Here is an 18,883-nt window from a genome sequence, read left to right as displayed (position 1 = left end):
AAACTATATCATATATTATATAATCACTCAAAATTTGTCTCTCCATTAAATTGTTATATCAGCTGAGGGATTCAAGTTCCTGAGAAACGTTGTCATGTTTGTTCTGTAATTTGTCTAGCGAAGTTACAAATCTCATCATTTTAATTCATCTTAAATTTTTCAAAGTGCTACATTTTGCAATGTTTTAAATTACTGTTTTACTGAATTGTTGTCTCATGTACTTACAAGTATTTTTCACATCTCAGTATTCTCTATGAAAGGGAACGATAACGAACAATGATCAATTTCATAACTTCTATAAACAATACAAAATAGAAAGTTTGACAAACACCGACCCCTGGTTATACCAGAGGTGGGATCAGGTGTCTAAGAGGAGTAAGCATCCCCTGTCGACCGGTCACACCCGCCGTGAGCCCTATATCTTTGTCATGTAAACGGGATTATCCGTAGTCAAAATCAATGTGCCAAGAACGACCTACAGCATGTATTCGACCAAATGATAGGTTGTATTGGCAAACTATCAAATTATAAACTTGGTATGATATATATCGCCATTGTATATATTGCACTATGGTCTGTCAACACAAGAGGGCCGGGGGGGGGGGGGGGGGGGCTGCCCTTTATGCTCCCTCCACTTAAATCCGCCAATGAGAGCTAGCATTATTGTAAGTATACGGGACGCCTGATTATCATAAATTCAAATACATATAATTCAAGATATCATTAATTATTTGAAGATATCCTTAATTAAGTTATTGCGCGCAATAAATTATTTCTATCTCAAATCGAATTACAGCTAGAATCAATCATTCATTTTGAAGCGAGCAACTTTTCAAGTATTGCGCGTATCAATTCAACAGAATGATTACTACTTTGAACTTTTACAATTCAATTTTAATGCACTCAATAATTCAGAAATGGAGATATTAAAAGTATTTGAAGATGTGTATAGAGTTGATTAAATTGTTGCGCGCATCAAATGAATTGAGGATGTGTTTAAATAATGAAAGATGTCTTCAGTTATTTAAGTTTATGTTAATTTAAACATATGAAATCTTTACTGAGCATTTTGGGCATTTTTTTCCAGACTTTATGCTGAATGTTTGGTTTACAATTGGCATGTAAGATGACAATGCATGTGTGCACGATGCATCAAATGAAATTATTTTGAAGGTCCACTCCGACTAGAATGATTTTGCACGTGAAAAACGTTGAAATAGAAGAGCATGTCCTCTGTACGTTGACACGCCCTGTCAACGCGTAAACAAAATTTTGTTTAAAGATAACAGACATATGAAAATATTGAAAGAATTCCAGAAAATGTTATTGGTGCAGGAAACTTCACGGTTTTTTGTTGTTTTTTGTTTTGTTTTTGTTTTATGACCTCAGATTTTAACTGGGAGGGTACGGGTTTTCAATTCATTACTAAAATTTGCAATTTTTTTAACTTAAAAGTTATCTAATTATGATATTAATCATTCATAATTATGTCCTTCTAGATTGAAATAACTGATTATAACATTCATTCATTAGTCGACCAGGCTAATAGGACAAAAGCGACACCCACTGTTCGCGTTTACAACGATATCTCTCGCTGCTTCATTGTCTAAGAATGTTTATACATTTGTATAATTTAAATATCGCTTCTTTTGCTGTCAGACCAGCTACCTCGTGTAGACGATGACCATGGTCTAATGTGAATCAAATTTAGCCCTATTGTTGAAAGTTTGTTGAACGGACGGATGAACAATGATCTCGACACAGATACATTTTAGGGGCGTTTACTATAAATTAGGTATTGAAGGGTATTTGAGCAGTAGAAAACACTGTGTTGTCATTACTGGAACAATATCGGACTCGAATATACGCAAAAGCTGGTGTACCACAAGGAAGTATATTAAGACCATTCTTCTTTTTATTTACATTGTGTTCTATATTGATTACAAGTGTAATTAAATTGTTCGCAGGTGACACATCTTTTTATGTAGTAGTAGAAAATCCATACAATTCATCAAAATTACTCAGCAATGGTCTTGGTAAGAATAGTGAATGGTTTTTAAAAAAGTAGCTTAATTGTAAATTTCATTCCTTATGCAACATAATGCTTGAAAATTACTCGTAAAGTCAGAATGCCTTCCACATATATCACTCATTTTCGATGATTTTCATCTTAAAGAAATCGTCGACTCTAAAATTTGTTAGCACTTTACAAACTACAATATGTCGTGTGTGTGTGTGGGGGGGGGGGGGGGGGTTGTTAGAATAACTAGGTTATCTAACCCCAAAACTTGAAAGTAACCGAATTAGATTTATTTAGTAATTTTGCAGTGTATGCATGTGACGTGAAACTACTGTTATTGTACGGCGATGTTAATTTGCCTCTGCAAACTAATATAAATATTTTTTCAGCTATTCACAAATTTATATATGAAACTTGTAGATTCATCTAATCACTGTACATTTTACATGTTAATTATTATTTCACATTTGTAATATTTTAGGAGATTGGGGGAGGGACTAGTAAGTTGTTAGAACTTGTTCCTAATCCTTTTGTTTTGATAATTAAAGGCAACAGATTTTCTTTTCGATTTTGTAAAATTGCATACTGTATTTAATCATATATAAGTTTTAGTTATCTGACCTGGGTATGTGAATACATCGTTTGTATGACCCCACCCCCACCCCCCAATCTCGTTTCCAAACAATAGTAACTTTAATTTTTTCCCTTCAAAATATTGCTTTATGTCATATTGTATATACATTATATGTTTACATATATTACTAACCTTCACGTATTTGATACTAATAAAGAACAGGTTTGCTTTGTTAACTAATCTCTGTTATCACTAGCAAATATAATACATGTACATATGTATATTATATACACACATATATATAGTAACAACGAGGAATGAACTATTGTTTAAACTCAGCATATAACTAATACGACAAGCGTTTTGAGAACGCGTGGTATTTTTATTAACATTTCAAACGTACTACCAGGGCACCGAATCCCCGCGTTTTTATACATATATTTCACATTAAAAAGTTGTATATGCTTTTCTATACATGCAGTGAGTTGGTAAAATGTATTTTAATAGTAATATATAAATTATACCCGTATTATATATTTCAAACAATATCCTCACATAATACAGAGGAGAAAGAACGCCATATTACCGATTCTGGGATGACAGGTACTTTCCTATATATGCTACAAACATCTCTGCTATAGTTTGGGTGCAAGCATCATGAATGTATATCAATTATTTAAACAAACAAACAACGACAAAAAACCATGTATTTTTCCAAATCGGAGAGAGATTTATTTTCATCAAAGTTTTAAAAATCTCTGTAATGAATGTCAGTGGGATTTCCGTGGAGAACAAGATACACGAACAACTAAAAATAATATGTAAATCAGTCGCTGGAGAATTTGCCTTTTGTAGCAAAATCGTAAATCAAAATGGATACAGACTGTAACATTATCTAATTAAGGCTACCTTAACAAATGTAATAGATCTGTGTTAACAAAACTAAGAATCAGTGCCCCCTCCATTGTATATTGAAACATGTAGATATTCTAACCCCCACCCCCACTTAATATATCTACGAAAAACTTGAAATTTCAGGTTACCAGGAATCAAAGGTATAAGTAGCTGACTTCCTTATGGGTGATATCTGAAAATTGATGGCATGTCAAGATACTTAATACCACTCCACTTCACATGGATAGTTGTAAATTAGTAAGATATCTAATACAAACACAGAGTTCCTTTAGATATTTGCGAAAAATTTGAAATTTCAGTTTACCTGCCATCAAAAGGTATAAGTAGCTGACTTCCTTAAGCGGGATATCTGAAAATTGATGATATATCACGATACCCAATATTACTACTCGCCATATGTATCGTTGGAAGTTAGTTAAATATATGATATAAACACGAAGTTCCTTAAGGTATTCACAGGGATCTTGAAATTTCATTGTACCGATAATCAAAATGTATAAGTAACTGATTTCCTAAAGAGCGATATCTGAAAATTCGTGGCGTACCAAAACACCATCTATCACTTCTTGCCATATGTATAGTCGTAAATTCGTCAGATATCTAATACAAACATAAAGTTTCTTACGGTATTCACACAAATGTTGAAATTTCAGGGTAACTCGAATGAAATTGTAAAAGTAGCAGATATCTCAAAATGGATGGTATATCAAATGATTGAAGGTTTGAATTCAATCCGTATCATTTTTAAAGTAAACGTTCAGTTGAAAAAGTTTATTCGTATTTTGCATTGCAACGTTACGTAATTGGGGATAATTGAGCATAACATTTCATACGACTCCTCGTCCTCTTTAGAAATAAATCTGATAGATAATAATTTTCAAACTCATTAACCTTTATTTGGTAGCTAGCTATCAGTAATTATATTTTTATATTTTGTAGTAGCTGGCTACGAGTAGCTAACCTTTCTTACTTTTAGTAGCTGGCTACTAGTAACTGGCTACTAGTAGCTAACTTTTCTTGGTTCAAGTAGCTGGCTACTAGTAGCCAACTTTTCTCTTTTTAAGTAGCCAGTTACTAGTAGCTGGTTACTAGTAGCCAACTTTACCGATCTGAAATACGTATTATTATGTTGTTCATGTAAATTGTTTATTGAGGATGAAAATCATTTAGTACTATATTTTTCAAAGTATGAGCAATACAGATGGCAGTATAATGATAATATTTAATGTGAACACATATACTAGTGATACTCCAATTAGAAATTTAAATTGTCAATCCTACAAATATTGTACAGCTGCAAGAACAATGTTGAATACCTGCTTTGATATAGGATAAGAAAGTCTACAATGAACATTCAAATATATTTCAAATATATATGCGTATGAATATATACATATGTTCACAGCAGTATTTTTGGATTTTTTATACCTTGTGTTTATAGTTTTTAGCTCACCTGAGCTGAAAGCTCAAATGAGCTATTCTGATTACCCGTTGTCTGTCCGTCTATCTGTCTGTAAACTTTTCACATTTTCATTTCAGTTCTTCTCCTGAACCACGGGACCATTTTCAGTCAAACTTGGTACACATCATCCATGAGTAAATGGGATACAAGTTTGTTCAAGTGAAGGGCCACACCCCTTTCAAAGGGGAGATAATCATGAAAATGCAAAAATAGGGTGGGGGTCATTTAAAAATCCTGTTTTCAAGAACCGTTGGACCAGAAAAGTTAAAATTTACATGAAAGCTTCCTGACATAGTGCAGATTCAAGGTTGTTCAAATCATGGCCTTCAGGGTAGGATGGGGCCACAATAGGGGATCAAAGTTTTACGTGCAAATATCTAGGGGAAATATTTAAAAAAAAATTCTTCTTAAGAACCACTGGGCCAGAATTCATCTTCATTTATGTTGTACCCTTTGGAGCTAGGTTGGGATCACAATATTGGGGTCAAAATTTTTTCATGGGAATAACGATTGATAAAAAAAAAATATCTGTTAAAAATCACAACAGTTGAACAATGGCATGATCAACGTAGTCTGGTCCCCCTTCCCATAATTCTGTTCGCGCACTCTCTACCAATCTCTACCCAGAGTTATCGTTCCTTACACTCACTTACACCTCTGTATAACGTCTCAAGGGTTTTACAAGATTTTTGTAAAATGGCACGTATGCTCAAATAAAGTATGGTTTTGACTTCAGTTACAAAAATATACGTAAATAAATAAATATTGAGCAGATGTCAAGTCTTTTTGTGACACAAGAAGCATTGATTTGGGTTGAAACGTAGATATTGGGTAGTTCTATTGCACCAGGCCTATAGATAGGTACATGAAGAATATATAGTAATGAAAAAAAATATACAAATAGTTGCTTGTCCTACATTTTCCAGATATTTTATAAAATAGTTCTTAGTTTTATTAGCCGTAAAAAAAAAGAAGTGGATTTACATGTGGAATAACATTGCTTATTTTGAGACGTTAACAGAGGTGTAAGTGAGAGCAAGGAACGACAATTCTGGGTAGAGATTGACAGAGAGTGCGCGAATGGAATTGAATTGTGGGAATGGGGACCAGACTAGGGCCAACGTGACTTAGGTGAGCGATGTGGCACATGGGCCTCTTGTGTTATCAATATGCCGATATGGGTATTGTCATTAAAGTTATCTAAATATTAAAATGAAAAAATATGCCATCATTTTTATCATCATTAAACAGCATTCTTAACAGTTACATGTACATTTTATAAACATTTTAGCACAGGCACTCGACGTTTAAAATATCTATAATAAAAAAATTGTCTTCCTGTAAACATAATATTCAATATTATGTTTACAGGAAGACAATTTTTTTTTATTATAGATATTTTAAACGTCGAGTGCCTGTGCATTTTAGATATACTTGGAAATGTAATTGGGTCGGGTTCGAGGTGCTTGTAATTGCATATTGCACAACAAAATGAAAGTAGCACATGTGTCAGTGCTGTCAGTGTCACTAATTCAATGTCTGTCACAAACGTTATATCGAAACCTGTAATATTTGTATGACCTAATATCTACTGCGTTAGTCTGTTACCAAACCAGACTGCCGCTGCCATCATGGCCAATGACGACCAACGAGAGGAACTGGAAGCGTTAAAATCAATTTATGAAAAGGAATTCACGGGTAAGTATATCTGTATTAGATTATACTTGTTTTGCTGCAGATCTGTATCTCTTTCAGCCTCTGGGGAAATATTTGGACAGACAGAGAGCTACAGATGCACCCCTTATAAAAACCTGCAATTTACGGCACAGAAATAAATGCGCACGTCATCGCTGATCATTTATAGATACTCTTGCATCGTTGTCTCAAATATTTTGTATAAAAAAATTCCTAATATGTATATAAGGTGTGACCGTTAGACCAAGTGAAGCATGAAATGGTCATTGGCGTGTCAAGTGATGATTATTATATACATGTAATTATATCCAGTTAAATATTAGAAGTAGAAATATTTGATGATTTGCTAAAAACTGCTACAAAAATAATTCTACTATTTATTTTGAACAAATTGAGTATTTGAATTACCAAACTACATGCCAGAGTCTTGTATTTTCGGCAATCAAAATTAAGATATGAATAACTGTTGAAGTAACTAATGAATAATTAAATGGCGGCACCTATATGGATCACGAAAATGTCAGTGAATGTATGAAGAGATGATCCTTTTTTTTTGCTGATTTTGACTTTTATTTTTTACATACATGTTACCTTTAGAGCCTTGCTTTGCAGTCAGGCCAAAGGTCCATCCGAGTTTTGCTTATGGTAATAGATTTTTCCACTATTCTTTTGTCCAAACTTACCTTCAAACATTCATTAAAGCCCCATGCAACCTGAAAATTAACAGCATCAAATGATTTTGTTTATTAAAGTAGCCATGTTAGGTAGCCAGTCAAATTGACCCCAATTCATTTTGATGCTCATACTCATTTTAAAACAATAATGGCTATGTGAACTAAAATCTCCACAAATATTTTAGTTAGATATTTTAGATGAAATCATCCCAGCTGAGTCAAATAACTGAGGGGACGGGGACCAGACTAGGCTTTCATAACATACCATAATTATTTTTCAATGTTCAAGAGTTTATTTTACATTGAGAAGAATTACACATTTTTAATTTTATATCAATTATGGGTGTTAATGATAAATGAAGACCGAATGATAAATGAAGACCGAATACATACCTCATACAGGATATGAACAGATGCAAACATCAACAAGGTTCGAATAGACTTGCTACCTAACATTGATACACCAAGAAATGAAAATGTTTGAAGCTGTGAGATTTTGGGTCGCAACAGGATTTAATGAATGTTTGGACACAAGTATAGTGGGAAAATTCTTCGGTATAAAATGTTTGAGATGTTGATGCAAGAATACAGTGATTTAAAGCCTTAATCATGCACATTTTTTTCTGCACTGTAAATTGCAGAATTTTATAAGGGATGGATCTGAAGCTCTCCAATGTTTTCCCAAAGAGTTACGCAGCTAATATTTGATAACATTGCAATGTGTCTAATACCTTAGATATTGTTGGAAACGTTTACATTTCAGGCATTTCTAATGATCCACCCTGTTTCATGATAAAACTGCCAGATCTTCAACTAAACTGTAAGTCGATGAGAGAGAAATGAATATTGACTTGATATATATTTGATTGACCCTTTAAGCCCAATTATAGCAGTTGAATTACTCATCATTTCTTTAGACGCTTTAATGAAACATCAAACGTAGTTGAGTGCAAAATATTCTTCATATACTGAGAGAAAATATGCTGTGCTACCCTCTGTGCTAGCACTATACCATAATGATTTGGTGAATTATCTTTAAGATGCCATAAGCCTAAAGTTCACATTGCCAGTACAATACCCAGATGTACCGCCTGTTATAGAGATTCCTATGAGAAGCCAAGTATTATCCACAGATAATCGCAAGCAACTTCTAGATTTATTACAAGAAAAGGTTGGTATATGTATGGATGTTGAAATGCACAACATTGTATACTGAAGACATCTGACCGTTGGACCTAAATGGAGAATTATCAGTTCAATTTGTTCTATTATCAAACAGGACCATGTGTACAAGATTGGACTTTTATAATTAATCTTGGTCTCAAGAGAAGTAAGAGCTGTGATTTACTTAAATATCATTGATTGATGAAAATGATTTCCATAAAAAGAATAGATTATTTATAAAATAGGTTTGGTAATATGTTTCGTTTGTTGAATGATGAGAACTTTTTCATGGTATATGTGAATCTATAATGATGAATGCATGATTTGAAACAGTGTGAAGAATATCTTGGTATGGGGATGATTTTCTCTCTAGTGGATGCTGCACAGCAATGGATAAATGAAAATGTCTCCTCAGAGACACCTGATGAACCTAGTGATAACCAGGTACATTTATTCTTCCTTTTGATGTTAACCAACTTTTATTTAAAATGAACTGTAGCTTTCCGAGGAAATACTGGTTTGTTGCCCCCCCCCCCCCCTTCCCCGAGCCATGATTTACAAAACCACCCAGATGAAATCAAATTTAATCAGATTACAGGAAAGTAGTAAATATATATAACAGAGGTCTGGAATGGCCATTAACTACCTGTAATATATTATTAGCTCACCTGAGTTGAAAGCTCAAGTGAGCTTTTCTGATCGTCCATTGTCTGTCTGTCTGTAAACTTTCGACTTCTTCTCCAGAACCACAGGGCCAATTTCAACCAAACTTGGTATAAATCATCCTTGGAAGAAGGGGATTCAAGTTTATTCAAATGAAGTACCATGCCCCCCTCAAAAGGGAGATAATCACAAAAATGCAAAAATAGGGTGGGGTCATTTAAAAATCTTCCTTCTCAAGAACCCACCAGGCCAGAAGCTGAAATTTATATGAAAGCTTCTTGACATAGTGGAGATTTAAGTTTGAAAAAAATCATGACCCCTGAGGGTAGGATGGGGCCACAATAGGGGATAATTTTTTTTACATGCATATAAATAGGGAAAATCTTTAAAAGTCTTCTTCTCAAGAACCACTGGACCTGGACCATAGCAATGGACATTTACCTGAAAGCTTCCTAGTATAAAATAGGTTCAAATTTGTTTAGATTATGACCCCCAGGGGTAAGGTGGGGCTACAATAGGGGATAAAAGTTTTACATGGAAATATATAGGGAAAATCTTCTTCTCAAGGACCACTGGGCCAGAAAAGTTTACTTTTACCTGAAAGCTTCCTGATGTAGTGCAGATTCAAGTTTGTAAGAATCATGGCCCCTGGGAGTAGGATGGGGCCACAATAGATCAAAGTTTTACATGTGAATATGTAGGGAAAATATGGGCCAAGGTGACTCAGGTGAGCGAAGTGGCCCATGGGCCTCTTGTTGATAAATCCTAAAAGTTTGAAATGGGATTTTTTAACATGATGATCAGTCATTATTGTATTATCCCCACTATATTGTGAAACGGGTACCTGTAAAGTGCGAAACGAAATCGAAACGAAACGAAATCTACCGAAACAAAATGAAATCTACCGAAATGAAACGAAACCCACCGAAACGAAACGAAACCTACCGAAATGAAACGAAACAGATTGTTTAATCGAACTCTTTTAATTATAATAATTAAAAATGGTATCTCAGACCCCTGTTAAAGTTTACACATATAAATAAAATTCGCCTCCCCTTTGATGTAGGCTTTCGGCTTGACTGATACAAAGTTTTAGAAGTTGGAAAGCACAAAGCACATAAATACCATGTGCAATTAGCTTCGGATCCATAAATGTCAGAACGGGAGGTTACAGTCTCACAGGTCAGAGTCTGGGGAAACACACTAAACGAGGGATGGGGTTGTCGTCGTTGGATCCGCTTTTGGGCATAAATACATGTTTCAGTATTTTTGTTCTAAAGACAAATATATCTATACATGTGGATATTGTGTATTTGTATGTAGTATATCAAACGGTGGATTCTGAATATGTCCTCCCGTTCTCTTTGTGATTTCTGCTTAAAATTCCCTTGTTCATAAGCCTTTTCAGTTTACAAAATGCCGACCTCCTCCTAATATTATTGCTTTAAAAAAATTCCGTTTTCTGTCCCGTTTTCAATTCCCCGTCTTAGCAACACCCCAAATGTCAATCTCTCACCAGAGGGCGTATTACGCTACGCTACAACGATAACTCTGGGTAGAGATTGCCCAAATGTATAGAGTTTTTCCATTATTGAAAGTACTCGCACCTCAGCAGTTAGAGATAAAATAAGAGGTTAAGAGCTCTTCCTGCTTTCAATTTTCTCAGACACCAGCTTCTTCAAACAATGTATCTATGCCCAAAGGCGGATCCAACGTCGGCGACCCCACCCCTCCTATAGTGTGTTTCCCCAGATCTCTGAGACTGTAACCCTCGGTTCTGAAATTTATGGATCCGAAACTAATTGTACATGTCATTTAATCAACTACGGATATGTACTTTGTGCTTACCCCCCCCCCCCCCCTTTCCAACTTTTAAAACTTTGTAACAGTCAAGCTGAAAGCCTACATCAAAGGGGGAGGCGAATTTTATTTATATGTTGTAACTTTCACAGGGGCCTAAGATACCATTTTTAATTATTATAATTAAAAGAGTTCGGTTATACAATCTGTTTCGTTTCGTTTTGGTAGGTTTCGTTTCGTTTCGGTGGGGTTCGTTTCGTTTCGGTAGGTTTTGTTTCGTTTCGTTTCGGTAGATTTCGTTTCATTTCGGTAGATTTCGTTTCATTTCGTTTCGATTTCGTTTCGCACTTTACAGGTACCCTTGTGAAACACATAGAGTAAAGATTCTTTTATCTTATTAAAAAAGGAATTTAATTTCAAGCACCCAAATGAATTTATAGAAATTAAAATTGTAAAATTTTATTTACAACAAATTAATCCAAATTCCAAAAAGTAAAATTGATGCCGAAGTTTTGCAGATATACTGTAAAAAAAATTCTGAGTGAATTTATTCAGGTACAGCATTTCAGTTTATGGTCTCCCGATTCACTCTAATCATTCTTGTGATAGGACTTGGATCAGCAAGATACCATTGACACAGAAATGAAATCCATTAAACTGGAAGAACCCAAGTTGACTGGAGGAAGATGGCAGTATGTGATAGGACTTGTGGTGTGTAATACTCCTTCACAGGGAGAGGAAGAGCTAAGCTATTTATTGTCTGCTTCACTGAAAGCAAATTGTCAGTCTCACCATCTGTCTGTCTGTCTGTAACATCATGGGTGCTGGTTACCTCAATTACTACCAGTTCAAAAAGTGCCAAAAATGGCCCATGTTAAAAACAAATAAACTTTACTGCAGGATATAAATAGACTTCAAACTTTCTTTAGCTGTATTTATCTATAATTTTTTTTCCATAGCTCTTTCACATGAAGATTGTCTATGACTAAAGATGATCCTTACTGTTTTTGAGGTCATTAGGTTCCAGGTTACTAGGTCACATTTTGTAAAAAAAAAAAAACTGTTTTAAGTTGATATTTCAAATAAAGTTTGCCCTTTAGCAACAAGACTTCACAAGATGAGTCTCCATGACTATTGCTGTTTAGGTAAAAAGATCAAAGGTACCAGCCTATGACATTACATGTATAAATTTAATTGTATACCAGAGACCCGCATGTTTTGTGCCTTACGAACTATCAAAGTACAATGACTCGGACTCATTGTGACGTCACAATAAAATTCGTTTACCTTGACGTTAAATTTATGGAAATGCACGAGGCTGCATGTATGTTGTTGTCTGCGTCATTCGGAACACTCAGGTTTGTTCAATTAACTGGACACGAAAGGGAAACATGAGATATCCGAAGGGGTGGAACATGAAGTTTTGTTGCAGGGCAAACACGATGGTCACGTGACTTTCTCGGCCAATCAGATTCTGTTTTACTAGTGATTCTTTATATGAGGTATAATAAAATTTGTTATTATACCTCAGTATGAGAATTCTATGCAACGCGTAATCTGATTGGTCTAGACGGTCACATGCCAGGGATAACAAAACTTCATATCTCCCTCTCAAACATCATATCTCCCTATCATATTTACCGCTTGGGCAGCCTCGTGCATTTTCCATAAATTTAACGTCAAAGTAGACGAAGTGTATTATGACGTCACAATAAGTCCGAGTCTTTCTACTTTCATAGTTCGTAAGGCACAAAATATGCGGGTCTCTGATATACAGTTTTAAAATCGACTGATTTTGGTTGATATAAAAATATGCAAGTAAATCAGCATTCAAGGAGAATGGAAATACAAAAACTGGTTATCGCATCACTGTATTTCGCTGTTTGTACCTTCTAATTCGTTGAGGCGCGGTGTTACCGTTAGGGCAATCTCACCTACAGGTACAATGTATAGTTGAGCGGACTCCAATTTGAAATGCAATTTTGTGGTCTTGCTTTGTTTCGGTATAATAAACAATTTATTGCATGAATGTTCGGGAGATATGAAGATTTATTCACCCAAGAAAAATCACATTTTGATTTGAAATATGATTTTTTCTTGGGTGAATAAATCTTCATATCTCCCTCACTATCATGCAATATATGTATATTATCTATCACATATTGTAAGAAATTGTTTCCTGTTAAATTAGATATGACATGTTGCATGTAGTAGTTCCTTGCTTCAGTAAGATTGGGGAATGCAGATTTGGGTCTGTCCATATGATGTCTTTCTGTTTGCTTGTCTGCATTTAAAGCCTAGTTTCTGGTGAAATATCAAATACAATGTATGAGTTTTAGAAGTGAAACTTCATAATGATGGTTATTCTGGTCAATGGTTAAGATTACCAGGTCACATATGGTAAGAAATGGTTTCCAGATGAAATTTCTTATGTTATTTGAGCTTTTACATGAAAAGCATCTTATCATAAAAGCATGACATGCCCTGTTTGAGGTCAATGGTCATTGTGCAAGGCATGGTAAAAAATGGCTTTGGGATGATCTCTGAAATACTATTTAAGCCAAAGCAATGAAGCTTCTCATTAAGAGTGCATAAGGATGGCAGTTATTGTTTTTCAAGTTAATAGCTCAAAGATCACCAGGAGGACAAGGTCAGAAATGATTACCGATTTTGATATTTCATATGCTATTTTTAGCCTAAGCAATGACTTGGAAGAGTTACTGTATAAAAACTAAATGCATGTTTAAGTAAAGCAGAGAGGGATGTACCAAATTTGAATTTCAAAACCCCAGCATTCTGACTTGAGAGAGAGAGAGTCCAAAATAGTTGTACTGTTAATATAACATGTATTATATAAAGTAGTCTTTCATTAGTATGGGAATTTTCAGAGTCAATTCTGTTTTAAGAACTTATCTTGTTTTATACTGCTGCTGAATTGTAGAATATATCTTAGATATGCGGGAAATGACTTTAGACTTCACAGTGATACTTTTGATTAATACTCAGGTGACTGATAAGGCCTTTGGGCCTCTTATTATAGAGATTTTAATTTTACATGAGCATGCCCCCTTTTACAATGATGACCTGGTCCTTTTCACATGGTTATGCTTTATGCTAAAGACTGCGAGTGTATAAGACATGAGAAATGCCTATGGAAGGACTAGTTAGAAAGTGCATGCTTTTGATATGTAACGATGAAAATGTGCTCAAACCAAACCATTTCTTCTCAGTGATTCAATTCCGGTGTTTGCCAAACCTAAAGCAGTACAAAGTATGGGCAGTGCTCTCCTTTCTAGACACTAGAGCAAAATGTGAGTGTCCTTTCAATCATAATGTAGTGTCATTGTCTTGTCAGGGCAAACCATCGGCGGGAAAATCCACCTTCTTTAATGCAGCAACAACACTTGACTTAGCCAAAACAGGAGCACATCCATTTACCACCATAAAACCCAATATTGGAAAGGCTTTCTTTTCAATACCTTGTCCATGCAGCAGTCATATGAATAGATGCAATGCAGGTACTGTACATGCATTCTTAAATGTATTTTTAGAAAAAGGTTTCATGGTTTAGCATTCAGACTGTATGAACTGTCACAATACCAAAGACCCATGCAAGAAATCTGATATGAAAAATTGTACCATTGAGAAAATGATTTAGTTTTATAATCAAAGACTTATTGGTCTAAAGACTGATTGTGTTCATGTTTTTCAGCACATGGGCATGATTTCAGAGGGCACAGGTACTTACCAGTCCTATTAAAAGATGTAGCTGGGTTAGTACCAGGTGCTTGGGAGGGCAAGGGAAGGGGTAACAGGTATGTTCGAATAGGGAATAACCAGCCTCTATTTTCAGATTAGAGAATGTTACTGATGGTCATCTATTTTACTGCAGAGCTAGTTGTGATTCTTATTTTGATTCAACTTTCGGTAATTTACTTCATATTTTCCTCTTTCGTGAAATCGGAGGAGACTATAGGTTTCTTCTTTGTTTGCCTGTCCATCAGTCTGTCTGTCTGCCTGTCTGTCAGTCTGTCCCACTTGGTTTTCCATCAATTTTTACATCACACTTTTGATTTAGAAAGCTGAAATTTAGTATATGGGATACTAATATATGTTTACAAATCAAGTGGCAGGCTCAAGTGAGCTTTTCTGATCGAAATTTGTTCGTTGTCAGCCGTTGGCGTTGTTATCATTGTCGTAAACTTTTCACATTTTCATCTTCTACTCCAGAACCACTGCACCAATTTCAACCAAACTAGGTACAAAGCATCCTTGGGTGAATGGGATTCAAGTTTATTGAAATAAAGGGCCATGCCCCCTTCAAAGAGGAGATAATCACAAAAATGCAAAAATAGGGTGGGGTCATTTAAAAATCTTCTCAAGAACCACAAGGCCAGAAGAGCTGAAATTCATATGAAAGCTTCCTGACAGTGCAGATTCATGTTTCTTAAAACCATGGCCTCAGGGGGTATGATGGGGCCACAATAGGGGGAAAAAGATTTACATGCAAATATATAGGGAAAATCTTTAAAAATCTTCTTCTCAAGAACCACTGGGCCAGGAAAGCACTTTACATGAAAGCTTCCTGACATAGTGTAGATTCAAGTTTGTTAGAATCATGGCCCCCGGGGATAGGATGGGGCCACAATAGGGACCAAAGTTTTACATGTGAATATGTAGTGAAAATCTTTAGATGTAGGCCAAGATGACTTAGGTGAGCGATGTGGCCCATGGGCCTCTTGTTTTACCATGCTTTAATTTTGGAAGCTGAAATTTGGTATGTGATTTATTAATATTTATCACACAACAGTACTTTTCCCAGGTTCATAACAAGGGTTCGGAAAAACGATATGAACTCGTAGCACAGGTTCATAATTATGCAAATTAGGTAGGCCAATCGTTCATGCGCCACTTAAACAAAACAACATGTCTTCCTTTGAAATTGTTAACATTGACAGTAAAAGACCTTGTTTTGTCACCAAGGTTGTTCCAAGAGAATTTTGTGTTTTATATGAAGTGAAAATATTTTCCACTTTCTTCAAACTGTGATGTAGCGACGATGTCACAATGGAATTGAAAGTAAAAATTTCTGTGACATTCGGGTTGTAAAATAGACAGTAAATTAAAATCTGCGTTTAATGATAGTTGTGTGATAAATTAAAATAGAATCTTACACTCGTGCTTATGACATATCAAATTTATGAAATTCATTACTGGATTTGAATATTTCCCTCACAAAGGCTCGGGAAATATTTATAAAATCCGGTAACTCATTTCATAAATATATTTTTACAGATCTGTTATCAAATGTTTCTGTACGAAATGTGAATAAATATTTAAAACACGTAAGAAAAGCAACATGTTTTCCAGACTTTTTTCTGTAACTGATGCATGTATAGTGTATAGCGTTGAAATTTGGTCACAATTTCTTCCTCAAGAAGCATAGGAGTGAGTTTTCATTTCAGCTGGATTACTGTACCATGACCTACTTTCAGGCAAAAAGTAGGTCAAACAGTTTTCCAAACTTTTTTTGTTATGGATACAGATATTGCCTTGAAATTTTGTCACAAGCTTCTCTCGGAGGAATACAAGTTCAGTTAGCATTTCAGCTGGATTGGTGCACCATGACCTACTGTAGGAGTAGAAGTAGGTCAAACAGTTTTCTGGATTTTTTTTTCCCTTATGGATACAGGTAATGCCCAGAAATTTTGTCACAACCTCCCCCTCAGAAAAATACATGACCGACTTTGGGGCTAAAAGTAGGTCAAGTTGTTTCCTGGACTTTTTCTCATCATAGATACAGATTTTGCACTGACATTTTGTAACAACTTCCCTCTCAGAGGAATACATTATCAGTTCACATATCAGATGGATTGGTGCACCATGACCTATGTGATGGCTTTTCTATTCAGAATGTGTGTGATATCAATTCAGAGTGCATAATATGCTCACAGGTTGGATTTCACTGTCTGATGGGCATATATTGTACCATTTGCAGTACTCTTGTTTGTTGTTTTTTGAAAAGCTTAGGTGCTTATTCCTTTCATCTATAGTCATTCTTCACCAACCGAATTACCCCAGTCAAGATCATATCTTACCTCATCAGAAACTGGACGGAAGACCTACTCACAACAAGATTGTGTCTAGTTTATTTATATTGTTATAACTAACTGTACACCCCCACCCGAAGGGCCCTTAATTGGTGAATAAACATTTTATATAATACATGTACATGTAGTATGGATACAAAACGTTAGTCCCATATGAATTATTAAGGAATAACATGTTATAATTCACACTTCTATAGGTCCAACAAATTTGATAAAATAGAAAATTTAACTACATTTTGTATTACACGTTGTGGTAATGTATTTCGGGTTTCTGAATGATTTAACTAATACACATATTGTGGTAATGTATTTCGGGTTTCTGAATGATTTAACTAATACATATTGTGGTAATGTATTGCGGGTTTCTGAATGATTTAACTAATACACACATTGTGGTAATGTATTTCGGGTTTCTGAATGATTTAACTAATACATATTGTGGTAATGTATTGCGGGTTTCTGAATGATTTAACTAATACATATTGTGGTAATGTATTGCGGGTTTCTGAATGATTTAACTAATACACATATCGTGGTAATGTATTTCAGATTCCTGAATGATTTACTAGATGCTGATGTATTGATTCACATCATTGATGCCTCTGGTACAACCAATGAGAAAGGCGAGGAAACAACAGATTATGATCCTGCTAACGATGTTCACTGGCTGAAAGAGGAACTCCAGTGAGTATGGAGAAAGAGGAGTTTGTTAACTTTGTATAATCTAAAAGTCCCAGCCATCCTTACAATCCTCACCAAGCGTGCCTCAAATGGTCCATTTTCAGGAAACAGTTAAAGGGCTAGATCAAAAGATCGATGTCGGATAAAAATCTAAATTAGTTAGGGGGAAGGGGGATAAAATCTCCCACAAGTTTCTGTCCTCCGACACCAATTACACTGTAGTGGAAAAAGAAAAAAGACGACTGTTAAAAGTCACATAATATTACATTTTAGTGAACATTTAATAGTTTTAGTATACACTTTCATTTGTGAATAAACTGTAGAAAAGGTATACAGAGTGTTATTTATGATCATATGTTTTCACTTGTTAATCGATTAGTTTCAACATTGATCATATTAATTTTAATTGGGGGATTGGGGGGAGGGATGTCTTGGTGAAAACTGTGAATTTAATTTTTTGTCAGACATTGAACTTTTGATCTCCCCCTAACCCTGGTGTGGTTCAGATTGCATACAAGATGCATCAATGGAAGCATACAGGGAAACAGTTTAAAGCAAACTGAATGAGGATGCTTTGATTTTCTTTTGACAAATTGTAATCTTGCTGGTTCAGAGACTATTTCAGTGCTTTCCCTACCTATTTCTTTAAAACTTTAATTCTGACAGACATGAATCAGCATTATATGATGATGCTTCTGCCCACAGTTTGCAATTTTAGTGGCTAAAAAGAAAGAGCCTGTTTTTAACTAAGTCCACCCCATTTTCATTATTTCCTTATCATATCCCTTGAAAAGGGACATAACCCTTTAGTTGAACAAAGTTTTACATGCAAATATATAGGAAAAATCTTTAAAAATCTTCTTCTCAAGAACCACTGAGCCAGAAAAGCTGAGATTTACATGAAAGCTTCCTGATATAATGCTTTCCCCTCTTCTGTTGTAGTCAGTGGATTTATCAGAATGTATGGAGTAAGTGGGATAATATTATCAAAAGACCTCAGAAGTTGATCGACATGTTTACAGGTTACCATGCCAACAAGGCAACAATCTATGCTGCTCTACATAATGCAGGTGTAAGTGAAAGGTATGTTTTTTCAATTTCCTTCATTCTTTTCTTTTCCCTTGT

The 18,883-nt window shown here is 35.1% G+C and overlaps 1 protein-coding gene across 1 annotated transcript in view; it reads left to right on the top strand.

Annotated features, from left to right (window-relative positions):
- Nucleotides 1–6,439: 6,439 nt before the first annotated feature.
- The window catches only part of LOC125671198 (uncharacterized), a 17,609-nt gene continuing 5,165 nt past the window's right edge, over nucleotides 6,440–18,883 (top strand). The window contains exons 1-9 of the mRNA XM_048906724.2: nucleotides 6,440–6,669; nucleotides 8,104–8,160; nucleotides 8,381–8,511; nucleotides 8,838–8,948; nucleotides 11,577–11,678; nucleotides 14,323–14,485; nucleotides 14,680–14,782; nucleotides 17,627–17,761; nucleotides 18,701–18,841. Of these exons, the coding sequence (XP_048762681.1) occupies nucleotides 6,603–6,669; nucleotides 8,104–8,160; nucleotides 8,381–8,511; nucleotides 8,838–8,948; nucleotides 11,577–11,678; nucleotides 14,323–14,485; nucleotides 14,680–14,782; nucleotides 17,627–17,761; nucleotides 18,701–18,841 (1,010 nt within the window). The 5' untranslated portion in view covers nucleotides 6,440–6,602. The remainder of the gene's footprint in view (nucleotides 6,670–8,103; nucleotides 8,161–8,380; nucleotides 8,512–8,837; nucleotides 8,949–11,576; nucleotides 11,679–14,322; nucleotides 14,486–14,679; nucleotides 14,783–17,626; nucleotides 17,762–18,700; nucleotides 18,842–18,883) is intronic.

The sequence above is a fragment of the Ostrea edulis genome, chromosome 4 (assembly GCF_947568905.1).
Source record: "Ostrea edulis chromosome 4, xbOstEdul1.1, whole genome shotgun sequence".
Lineage (NCBI taxonomy): Eukaryota > Metazoa > Mollusca > Bivalvia > Ostreida > Ostreidae > Ostrea > Ostrea edulis.
Note: the sequence above shows the minus strand (reverse complement) of the source record. Positions and strands in the feature narration are given on the sequence as shown.